This window comes from Prionailurus bengalensis, chromosome D4 (assembly GCF_016509475.1).
Source record: "Prionailurus bengalensis isolate Pbe53 chromosome D4, Fcat_Pben_1.1_paternal_pri, whole genome shotgun sequence".
Lineage (NCBI taxonomy): Eukaryota > Metazoa > Chordata > Mammalia > Carnivora > Felidae > Prionailurus > Prionailurus bengalensis.
Window position 1 is genome coordinate 8,269,586 of NC_057359.1, and position 12,727 is coordinate 8,282,312.

At 40.5% G+C, this 12,727-nt stretch overlaps 1 protein-coding gene and 1 non-coding gene across 2 annotated transcripts in view; both read left to right on the forward strand.

Moving 5' to 3' along the window:
* Positions 1 to 12,727, forward strand: part of LOC122475124 (histone-arginine methyltransferase CARM1-like) — a 248,792-nt gene that overhangs the window by 88,840 nt on the left and 147,225 nt on the right. Inside the window, exon 4 of the mRNA XM_043566818.1 lies at positions 9,054 to 9,179. Coding sequence (XP_043422753.1) covers positions 9,054 to 9,179 — 126 coding nt within the window. The remainder of the gene's footprint in view (positions 1 to 9,053; positions 9,180 to 12,727) is intronic.
* LOC122475546 lies at positions 10,490 to 10,597 on the forward strand. The gene has a single exon (XR_006295230.1). It is a non-coding gene; the product is annotated as a U6 spliceosomal RNA (small nuclear RNA).

The following is a 12,727-nucleotide window of genomic DNA, read 5'->3' on the forward strand; positions in this document are numbered from 1 at the left end:
TTGTCCATTGCTGATGGGAATGTGAAATGGCACCATCACTCTGGAAAACAATTTGGTGTGTCTTATAAAACTATATGTGCAATTATCATCCTTCTAAAAGTTTAGTAAAATGGTATTCACAAGAAATGAACAACAGAAAAGTGTTGAGGTCAAATGCCATGCAAAGTTACTATGAGACAAAAGGCAAGTAAGGGGCAAGACAACATCATCACCAACCATGAAAGCATGCTAGAAAGATACACGCTCCAAAATATGTCTGTAAGTTTAGATTTTTTTTTAATTTTTTTAACGTTTATTTATTTTTGAGACAGAGGAGACAGAGCATGAACAGGGGAGAGTCAGAGAGAGATGGAGACACAGAATCTGAAACAGGCTCCAGGCTCTGTGTGGTCAGCACAGAGCCCGACGCGGGGATCGAACTCACAGACTGTGAGATCGTGACCTGAGCCGAAGTCGGCTGCTTAACCGACTGAGCCACCCAGGTGCCCCTGTAAGTTTAGATTTTTTTTAAAAATTCAGAGAAATTATCCCAAATAGCCAAAGCAGTCTTGAAAAAGAAAACCAAAGCAGGAGGCATCACAATCCCAGACTTCAAGCTATACTACAAAGCTGTAATCATCAAAACAGTATGGTACTGGCACAAGAACAGAAACTCAGATCAGTGGAACAGAATAGAGAACCCACAAATGGACCCATAAACATATGGCCAACTAACCTTTGACAAAGCAGGAAATAATATCCAATGGAATAAAGACAGTCTCTTCAGCAAGTGGTGCTGGGAAAACTGGACAGCGACATGCCGAAGTATGAACCTGGACCACTTTCTTACACCATACACAAAAATAAACTCAAAATGGATGAAAGACCTCAATGTAAGACAGAAAGCCATCAAAATCCTCTAGGAGAAAGCGGGCAGAAACCTCTTTGACCTTGGCTACAGCAACTTTTACTCACCGCGTCTCCGGAGGCAAGGGAAACAAAAGCAAAGATGAATACCTGGGACCTCATCAAAATAAAAAGCTTCTGCACAGCGAAGGAAACAATCAGCAAAACTAAAAGGCAACCAACAGAATGGGAGAAGATATTTGCAAATGACATGTCAGATAAAGAGTTAGTATCCAAAATCTATAAAGAACTTCTCAAACTCAACACCCAAAAAACAATCCAGTGAAGAAAAGACATGGGCAAAAGACATGAATAGACACTTCTTCAAAGAAGACATCCAGATGGCCAACCAACACGTGAAAAAATGCTCAACATCACTCATCATCAGGGAAATACAAATCAAAACCACAATGAGATACCACCTTACACCTGTCACAATTGCTAACGTTAACAACTCAGGCAACAACAGATGTTGGTGAGGATGCGGAGAAAGAGGATCTCTTTTGCGTGGTTGGTGGGAATGCAAGCTCGTGCAGCCACTCTGGAAAACAGTATGGAGGTTCCTCAAAAAACTAAAAATAGAACTACCCTACAACCCAGCAATTGCACTACTAGTCATTTATCCACGGGATACAGGTGTGCTGTTTTGAAGGGACACATGCACCCCCATGTTTATAGCCAAAGTGTGGAAAGAGCCCAAATGTCCATCGATGGATGAACAGATAAAAAAGATGTGGTATATATATACCATGGAGTATTACTCGGCAATCAAAAAGAATGACATCTTGCCATTTGCAACTACATGGATGGAACTGGAGGGTATTATGCTAAGTGAAATTAGAGAAAGACAAAAATTATATGACTTCACTCACATGAGGACTTTAAGATACAAAACAGATGAACATAAGGGAAGGGAAACAAAAATAATATAAAAACAGGGAGGGGGACAAAACAGAAGAGACTCATAAATATGGAGAACAAACTGAGGGTTACTGGAGGGGTTGTGGGAGGGGGGATGGGCTAAACGGGTAAGGGGCACTAAGGAATCTACTCCTGAAATCATTGCACTATATGTGAACTAACTTGGATGTAAATTTTATTTAAAAAAAAATTTTTTTTTCAACGTTTATTTATTTTTGGGACAGAGAGAGACAGAGCATGAACGGGGGAGGGGCAGAGAGAGAGGGACACACAGAATCGGAAACAGGCTCCAGGCTCCGAGCCATCAGCCCAGAGCCTGACGCGGGGCTCGAACTCCCAGACCGTGAGATCGTGACCTGGCTGAAGTCGGACGCTTAACCGACTGCGCCACCCAGGCGCCCCAAGGATATAAATTTTAAAAAATAAAAAAATTAAATTAAAATTTTTTTTAAAAAAATCAGAGAAATTAAGAAAATCATACAAGACATTCAAGAATAATGTATGGAAGAATTAGCCAACACAGAAATGAAATGATAGAATTCAAGATTATACTTAGAAATAAATAATTAAAAGAAAATAATTTTAGAAATGAAGATTAAACTATAAGGAACAGGAAATACATCAAATAAAGGAGAAAAGATGGAAAAATATTTAAATGTGAAAAGAGATCAAAAGGGGCAAAAGAAAATTTCAAATATCAATGATCTGCCAAGAAGATCTAATGCATAGATGAGAGGAAGGTAGCCAAGAAATAACGCGAATACTAGAATTATAATTGAGAAATTTTGTCAACATAAAAAAAAATGGAAAGTATCTATTGAAAGAAAGCCTTTGTACCTGAAAATATTGACCTAGAATGGCTAGTATAAACCACATTCCAGTAAAAATTACTGATGTTTAAAGAAAGAGTGGAAGGGGCACCTGGGTGGCGCAGTCGGTTAAGCGTCCGACTTCAGCCAGGTCAGGATCTCACGGTCGGTGAGTTCGAGCCCCGCGTCGGGCTCTGGGCTGATGGCTCGGAGCCTGGAGCCTGTTTCCGATTCTGTGTCTCCCTCTCTCTCTGCCCCTCCCCCATTCATGCTCTGTCTCTCTCTGTCCCAAAAATAAATAAACGTTGAAAAAAAAATTTTTTTAAAAAAAAAAGAAAGAGAGGAAACCCTTTGGATATCTGGGTAACATTCGTATATTACCTCTATGTGAAAGAAAAGGGGATTATCATCAGTCTTTGTGACAGTAATGCTGTGCGCTAGAAGAAACTGGAAGACTGTATCGGAGATGTCTGCAGAGAAAGAAAATGTAAGCCAAGGGTTCCATATCTGGAAAAACCAACCTTCCAAAACGTAAAGGACAGTGACGACTGTTGGCCTGCAAGAGTTCAGGGAATATTGCTCCCGTGACCCTTCTTAAGGAATCTGCCGAAGACTGTGTTTCCCTGAGCCCTTCTTCAGACTCTGCAAGATAATGACTTTGGACAAGCACAGCCACTGGAGAGGCATCTACAGAGGACTACCTGTGAGCAGTAAGTAATTGCTAAATGGTGGCTGGGAGGAAACCACTGTGCTACGTGATGGATGGCTAATCTGACAGTGCAGGTTTAGTGTAACTATAAAAAAATGTAGAGGAAGGGGATGATAGCATTTGCCAAAACCCCCCCAAAAACAAAAACAAGCCCAATCGAAACCAACAGCAAAACAACCAGACAACTGAGTAATCATAATCGGTGACGACAGCGTTGGTCTTCTGAGACTAATGCCTTAAAAGCCTCACTTCCGTGTTTTTCTCTCTCTTTCTCTCTTTCACCTACAGATACTATCCCAGTTCTCAATTCCAAAAGCTCCTCCCAAGCCCTGTCTTGCATTTCCCACATACCTTCCCGTTCTCTTCGTTTCTTTCCTGCTGTTAACGCTCGCTTGGCCCCTTTTGACCTGAATCAATCAATCCATTTTCCGTTTTCACTCCAGCAAGCGAAAGCCTAGGATCTAATTTTTCAAATATAAAATTCTCCAGAGGAGAAGGGAGAGGCCGTCATGTATCATTTATTAGTATTGGGTCATATCTCATAGGAAATGGTGGTGTTTGAATACAATCAGTATGGCTAATTCTAATAGATTTCCTGGAGTGACATAATCCTGTCCTTTTTTTTTTTTAATATATACCTTTTTTCTGGTTAAATTTGTCAAAAATAATAACTGCACAGTTGCCTATATACTTTATCTATAGAGACGCTGCTTATACAATCATTGTTTAGATCTCTTTCTAGAAAACACATTCCTTAGGTAGACTCACTTGTATTTCTAGACAGGAAAATAGTAAAAGGGTCGCTGGGCAAAGAATTGGCATAAATGCCATATTATTAGGTCATGAGTGCTCTTCTTTCCAGGACTTTATATATAAAAATCTGTTTTAGAGCCTCTGTTCTAGACCATGCCTGATAACCTAATATTCTTGGTCAACTAGTATTATAGCTTTTTTGTGGAGATTTGACTTTGGCATTTGCAATGGCTGAAAGAAGAGGTACATAGGTGGAGAAGTAGAAAATTTTAGTTAACAGGGGCGCCAGGGTGGCTTAGTTGGTTAAGCGTCCAACTCTTAATTTTGGCTCAAGTCATGATATCATGGTTTGTGAGTTCGAGCCTCACATCAGGCTCAGCGCTGACAGCTGGATGTACTCGTAACACAGGTAGATCCTGGATTTCTTGGTATGTCTCTGGGAGTCTTGTTAGATGAGGCTAGGTGGAAGATAGAACAGGCAGGCGTCTGGATTTACCACTGTCATGGTTTTCTTTGAGAATCTTCTAGGAGAACAAATGGCTTTTCCTCAAGGAGGAAGCAACAAAGCTCTGGGCTTTTCTAAAGCTGCCTAAATTTTGTGCACATGAACTTCTGATGCTTGTTACTCGGCTGACAGATCCAGGACTTGCCCTTAGAAGAAGTAAGCAAAGGTGTCCCAGATGAAGGCAAAGTTCAAAAGCAGAATGCAGTAAGGACACAGAAGCACCCAGCCTTCTGTGCCACTGAAAAGATGAAGGAAATGTTTGTAGAGTCAGAATGTTCTGGAAATGTACTTTTTTATTATTATTACTAGTAATAACTTGGTAGGAAGATAGATGTACATGTACGTTGGAAATGATCTCCCCATCACCCCCACTTTTCGTCAGTGTTGTAATGGTGTTTCATGGTCTTGGATTTTGATGTGCCCCCAACAGTTGTTTATTGTATTCCTTCATTTTTCTGATACAGATTCTTTAAACTTAAAAAGACACATTTCTTGGTGGATAATACACTTGATTGTAAGATAGCTGCACTATTATACTGCTCACATTAGTTAACAGAAAGCAACTAGAATGTTTGGTTTATGTGCGAACATCGTCTAAGGATAGGAAAGGAAATTAGTCCAAGTTATAAGATTAGCAAACAGAAAGCATGAGAAAATATTTATTCTATGAGTTAATTTATTTTTTTAAATTTTATTTTCTTAGAGTATGAGCAGGGGAGAAGGGCAGAGGAAGAGAGAGAGAGAGAGAAAGAGAGAGAGAGAGAAGATCCCAAGTAGGCTCTGCACAGTCAGTGCAGAGCCCGACATGGGGCTTGATATCACGACCCTGGGATCATGACCTGATCTGAAATCAAGAGTTGGACACTCAACCGACTGGGTGTTCCTCACTTCTATGAATGATTTTAAAAATTAGAATTAAAACAATGCTTATATTAGATACACTAATTCCTAAGTCAATATTTTTGAACGAATATATTTTTGAATATATCTAAAACTACCAATTAATATCTAATAAATGAGAAAATGAAAAGAATGGTAATACCCACCAAGATGAGAATGTGGTAAAATACACCAGTAAGGGTAGTGTGTTTTTTATTTGATTGCTTGTATTCTCTGATTGTTAAAAATAAGTAGTCACATGGAAAATTCAAACAAGGCAGAACCCTATAAAGGGAAAAATAAAAATGACCCCACATCTCTCCACGCAGAGGAAACCCGGGATGACGTTTTGGTGTGTACCTTTTTAAACAGCTTTCTGTGAAGGTAAACACTTTAAATTGCTGTAATAACATTATATGTACTGTTTTGCAACCTGCCACGAAGGCATCATGTTCGATTTAACCAACTATGTACATGGTGGACTCCTCTTCTCTGCATTTTCTTATGAGTAAACAACTCTAAGATGAACGTCCTTGAATATACATCCATCCGCACTTGATCAGGTACATCCTGGATGAAATGATTATGAGCAGAATGTCCAGCAAAGAAGACACTGACTTTAAACTTTGAACCCCGTGGGCAGAATACACCCCAGAAATAGGGAAGTTTACGTGCAAACTTATATAGTAACTGCTGTTCACCGTATTCATATATGCTTTCCAGTATTTGGCGTTGTTAATATATATTTAAAAAATTTTGACATTGAGGCATAAAAATTTAGATCTCATTCTTTTATTACACATTTCTTTGAGTCTCCCTGAAATTCATTACTCATATTCCTTTTGCTTTTTGCATTTTTCTAGCTGTCAGTTGCCTACTGATCCCTCTTACTAATCAATAAGGATGTTCCTTCTTATTTTTTTGAGTTAATTGTATCATGAGGATATTAAATCTTTTCTGGGCATGCTGAAAATATTTTCCGAGCTGATAATTACTTTTCAATTTTGTTTAAAGCATTAATTTTGTTTTTTTTTTGTTTGATTTTTGGTTTTTTTTGTGGGGCACCTGGGTGGCTCAGTCAGTTAAGCTTCTGACTTCAGCTCAGGTCATGATCTCATGGTTTGTGAGTTCGAGCCCTGTGTCGGGATCTCTCCTGACAGCTCAGAGCCTGGAGTCTGCTTCACATTCTCTCTCTCTCTCTCTCTCTCTCTCTCTCTCTCTCTCTCTCTCTCTGCCCCTCCCCCACTCACACTCTGTCCCTCTCTCTCAAAAAGAAACATTAAAAAAAAAACTTTATAAAACTTTTTTTTGCAAAGGTAGATTACAAAAATTAAGCAGTTACGAGTACTTCCTGGATTTTTTGGCATACTTAAAAAAGATCTGTTCCGCCCATATTTAAACAGAGGATAGGAGAGGATGAAGAAAAGGGGGTATATGGGCAGGCATTTTGCAACGTCTGAAAGTAGGAAAAAACAGCAATATCAAATCATAATGGAACACACAAACAACAGCAAAACAAACAAAAATTCTGACCGTATCTAGTTCAGGAGAATTGAACCAGATAAATTTTGACGCTTTTATTCTATTCTGAGAGGCATGTAATCAATATGTGGAGAAATGCTTTCACTGCTTCAAAAGGTATTAAGTACGAGGTACTGTGCCGGGTTTTGATTCAGAGGAAGAAAAGATCATGATTCTAAAAAATAAAGTCACTCCTGCCTGCAAAGAGCTCCCAGCTCCCAGGCTGTAATAGTTGTGTGTGTGCAAGGTCCTGGAGAAGGCCAGCATCTTTATTTTCGCTCATCCTACTTCAAAACCATAAGAAAACAATTGGTAAATGCAGAAAATCTTAACTTCTTGGGAAAAAGCCACATTTCTTGTGATTTAAAGAAAACGTATTATATATACAAGAGCCCCAGACTCCCTCTTCTGCATCTACTAGTGGCTGCGTTCTTGTGAGGAGACATCGACGCCTTTGAGACACTGACTGGGCTGTAACAGTTAAACCTGTAATCATGCTTTATGCCAGGAAAATGTTTTCAAAACATCTGCGCTGTTTAACCAGCCGAGGTGTTTTGTGCGAAATATATGTGAATGCTTCCGTCAGGAGGTAATCGTTCAGTTGAAGCAACGGCTGAAAATATTTGAAGATATTTGGTCATCTTAACTCTGTGTGTGTGTGTGTGTGTGTGTGTATGTGTGTGTTGAATGGGTGTGCATGAATGTGCCACATACTCACGTAACAGTAGAATTTTATATGTAATTATGTTTTTAAGTCAAAGCACTTACTACATTTGATCTTGTAAGGGAAAATGTAAGACATTAAGGATGGGAACGAAGATCTTTATAATGAGCAATGACATTAAATCACATCACGTAAAATTCCTTTTCATGGGATTTGGGAAATTATTTTACCTTTATTATTCAGTCGTCACACAAAGCTCGTGGAATAAGCTCAGTGTTTTCATTTTACATAGTGAAAAAAAAAATGTGACTCAGTGCAATTAGGTGCTTGGAGTCCCTAGGTGAGTAAATCTCAGAGATAAGAACAGAACCCAAGTTGATTACTATTGTCCCCACCCTACAACTGCCCCAACGCCAAGACCTGTTTAACTTGTAAAAGAAGGAATAGCAGGTCACTTCCCAGTTACCTATGTATGAAGCTAACGAGAGCCTGGCTGCTCACCACGGCCCCGCTTGCACAAACTAAGCTCCCTGTTGACTGAGCCTGCCTTGCACAATGTGGGAGGAGCAACAGTGGGCTTTGGAGTCAAATTTAATCTTGGGTCTTAATTCTGGTTCTGCCACTTTCTAGCTATGCATATTTGGACCTAAAGTTTCTGCCTTGTCTTTGTGCCAAGACGCTGGTGGTGACAATGCTTACAGTGAAGATTATGTGAGATCTCTGGCACATAGGAGGTGAATCACCCACCTCAAGAGTCACCCACAGGGGGCGCCGGGGTGGCTCCGTCCATTAAGCAGCAACTCTTGATTTCCGCTCGGCTCATGATCTCATGGTTCGTGAGTTGGAGCCCACATCAGGCTCTGTGCTGACGGCGTGGAGCCTGCTTGAGATTCTCTCTCTCTCTCTCTCTCTCTCTCTCTCTCTCTCTCTCTCTCTCTCTCTCTCTCCCCCCCCCCCCTCCCTCTCTCCCTCTGCCTCTCCCTCCCCGTCTCCCTCCCCCTCTCCCTCTCTCTCTCTGCCTTCTCCCCCCTGTCTCTCAAATAAATAAATTAAAAAAAAAAAAGAATCACCCACAGGGACATTCCCTGACTTTCCTGGAATGCCATCAAGGGATACAAAATGATTTGGGGAGTACAAGGTTTATAGGGAATGGGGCCTTGGACATAAGTCAAGAGTTTTGAGCTCTGTGCTAACCCACCTGCAAAAAATTGGTATGGGGCCATAGTTAAATTCGTCTTTTATCTCCGACCCTCATATCCTCTTACATCTCAAGAGGCATTCTATTAAGTAGAAAGAAATGGAGAGCCTTGAGAACACGAGAGAAATAGAGGAATGGCGTTGCGGAACCTTTTTACAATGCTCAAAATGGGTATTCCTAATCCTTTCTTTTTTTTTCACCCTTTGTAGCTGATGGCGTCTGTGTCTTTAAATGCTTACTCAACAGAGACACGGAATGTTGCCGAGTGGGGAAGGAATCCGTCTTGATCACTCTGGGATACAGCAGTGCTCTGTTGAAGTTTGAATCTCATGCGGGTAAGTTTTGCGCCTGTCCTGGCTCCCTGGCTTTTCTGAGGCCGAGTCTCCTGATGGGGTGACTTTGCTGTTACTGATTGGCTGGCTCTGGCGGTGTGTTTCCTGATGTGAGCTGTCATCAACCGAGACCCGGCTTTGAAACCGGTGCTTACCTGACACCGGGGCTAGAGAACAACCAGCCTTTTCGTCGACCATGAGAATGCTGTTATTCTTGGCCCCCCTTTTGGTCCTCCTCCATCCAGAGCTGCGGGAGAGGCCAGGAAGGATTGTCCCGGTCGTTGTCACTTACTGTTGCTTCTTCTTGAAGAGGAGGTTGTTTGCAGAAATGTGGCGTTTCAAGTGGCGTGCCGTTCAGAATGATTCGACCTTGTTTTTGTCTTTGAATCATCAGCTGAACATTTTTAGACTCCGGACGACAAATGAACAGCGGCAGGGAGGTAGAGTATAACCAGAAGTGTTTTAAGAAGGGACGGAAAGGCCCTCTGGAAGATTGTGAATCTGGTCAAGGAAATGAAGGCTATTAGTGCCTCAGGTCTCCCTTAGGTGGTCGATGGTCATTTTTTTAGCTTGGATATAAATTGATCCTTGGTGTTAATCCAGACAGTGTAAACCATTAGGTTTGGTAAATAGTCTCCTCTGGTTAGCTAAAATATCCTAAGCTGTTTCATAACTACTTGGGATAAAGAAGTTAACCTGGTTTCTTGTTTTGAAATTCCACCCATGCAGGAGTCAGCCAGAGTGAGGAACATATCACGTGTCTGTCCGTCTCTCCATTCTCTGTTCATCCATCTGTCCATCTTATTTTTATGATGCATTTCAGAGGACATGATAATAACCAGCACATCTAAGCCCCTCTGGTTTTCAAGGCCACATGTTACGGGGATTCATCTTCCCAGTGTAGGTCCCTGTGTCTGGGGTGCCTGGTGTGATAATCTGTTTCTTTCCCCTCTCTGTGCCCACATTATCCCTCCCTCCTACAGACAGTCCCGTGGGTCAGTTTGGTTCCCGACCGCGTCTCCACCTTTCCTACCCTCTTCAGTGTGGCCTCTTCTCTACATTTAGCTGTGGAGACTCTGTTCTGCCAGTCTTCGGGTCATTTTCTGGGTTAGTCACCCTGATGTGGGTGTTATCTAGGTGTATCCATGGGACAAGTGAAGCCCAGGATTCTCTTACTCCGCCACCCTCCCTGGAAGTCTCTAATTAATTTTCAATATTAATCTTGGATACCACAACCTTTTATAGTCACTTACTAGTTCTAGTAGTTCTCTTTTAGATTCCTTAGAATTTCCTATGTTAAAAAAACACCTGTCGCGCTCGCTTCGGCAGGCGCTTATACTAAAATTGGAACGATACAGAGAAGATTCGCATGGCCCCTGTGCAAGGATGACACGCAAATTTGCGAAGCGTTCCATATTTTTAAGGGGCACTAAGGAATCTACCCCTGAAATGGATGTAAATTTAAAAAAATTAAAAATAAAATAAAATAAAAAAAAACGAAAACAAAAACAAAACTGTCATCTGCAAATAGAGATGACTTTCCCTGTTTTCTGATCTTTATGCCTTTTATGTTTTTTTCTTGACTTTTTGAAATTCTTGTGACTTCCAGTACAATGTTGAATAGATCTGGGAAAGCAGTTGTCCTTGACATTCTCCTGATTGTAAGGAAAGTCCACTTGTCACCATTAAGTATAATGTGTGTGGTCTATCTTTTGTGGGTGCCAATGATCACATCGGGGAAGTTTACTTCTTTCCCTAGGTTGTTGGAAATTTTTATTATAATTAGGCATTAGATTTTGTTAAGTATTTTTCTGGATCTGTTGAGACTATCATATTGTATCAATGTAGTGAATTACCGGGAATGAAATAGTTTGCATAGAACTGGTATTAATTCTTCATTAAATTTTTGATAGGATTCACCTGCAAAGTGACTGGGGCTTAAGGTTTTAGCAATAGATTGATTTAGTAGATATAGGACACTTCAGATTTTTTCCTCGTGTCGATTTGATGTTTTATATTCTTGCGTGGAATTACTGCCTTTCATCTAAGATGTCACATTAAAATTTCTTCATAGTTTACTTGTTATCCTCGTTTTTTATCATTGTTTTTAAAGTTTATTTATGTATTTTGAGAGACAGAGACAGCATGAGTGGGAGAGGGGCAGAGAGAAAGGGAGAAAGAGAGAATCCCAAGCAGGTTCTGTGTTGCCATTATAAAGCCGGCTGTGGGGCTCGAACCCACGAAGACATGAGGTCAAGACCTGAGCGGAAACCAAGAGTCAGACACTTAACCGAGAAGCCACCTAGGCGCCCCTCCACGTTATCCTCTTACTTCGTAATATTTATTATAATTTCTTTTTTCCTGATAATTGGTTATTAATGTCTGATCTTTCTTTTTTTTGATCAGCATTGCTAGAGGTTTATCAATTTTATAAGTCTTTTCAACAAATCAGCTATGGGTTGCATTTTTTTTCTCTTTTGCTTACCTCTTTTCTATTTCATCGACTTCTCTTTATAATTTTCTTTGTTTTTTTTTATTCCGTGATTTTGCTCTGCCCTTGTGTTTTAACTTCTTACAGTGAAGCTTTAAGTCGGTATTTTGTCCTTTTATTCTTTTCTAGTATAATTTCCTGAAGTCGTTAACCTTCCACTAATTCTGGCTTTCCTGATATATAACCAGACTTCCCTATGTTGCATCTTCATTGTCATCCTGTTCAAATACATTCTGATTTCTCTTCTGATTACTTCTTTGGTCTCTGAGATATTGAGAATTATTTTAATTTTCAGGTACTTAGAAGTTGTGCAGATCTCTTTCCGTCATGGAAGCTGGACATTCTAAGTGTTGTGCTATTGAGTGTCTGGATTCTGCTGACTTCCTTTACGGAGTATTAAGGTTTGTTCGCTCAGATGGATTAGCTAATTTTAGGTCAGCTTGATTCTTCTGAGACTTGCTTTTTCGCTTTGCCTTGGCCGGCTGAGGGAAGTCTTTATTCTAGGTCTAGTTTCAACAGGCTCCTAAGGTGTGTCTGATCCTTGGTTTCTGCTGTTACGTCTTAATTGTTCAGCAAGGTCTCTCCCCTCTGTCTGGAACTAGAAACTCTCCCCACCCTGTGTTATCTCTGGGAATTGTTCAGCTTAGAGCTCTCTCATAGTTATTCTTGGCCCACTGTGGTTTTGACCATCTTCTGGGCATCAACCCTACACATATTGTATTTAAGATTTATTCAGCTAGAAACTCAAGGGGAGCCCTATGCAAATATTTTTAGTTTTTTCTTCATATAGAAAGAGCTTGCTTTCGAGTAATCGGCCTTAGAAATTCCAGCAGCTTCAGCCTTTCTGAATACCAATGTCTGTATCTTCCACTCAGCAAGATCTCTCCGTCCTGGTTTGCTTTCCAGACCATGTGCTGCAGTGTGGATAATGTCTCTAGACGGAAAACCAGGCTAATTGTAGCAGTGTCCTCATCGGTTTCCCTTCTGGATCACAATTTTGCATTGCCTGTCTGTTCTCTGCTGTCTGACGGCACTGTTTCTTGTATTTTCCTTGTTTCAT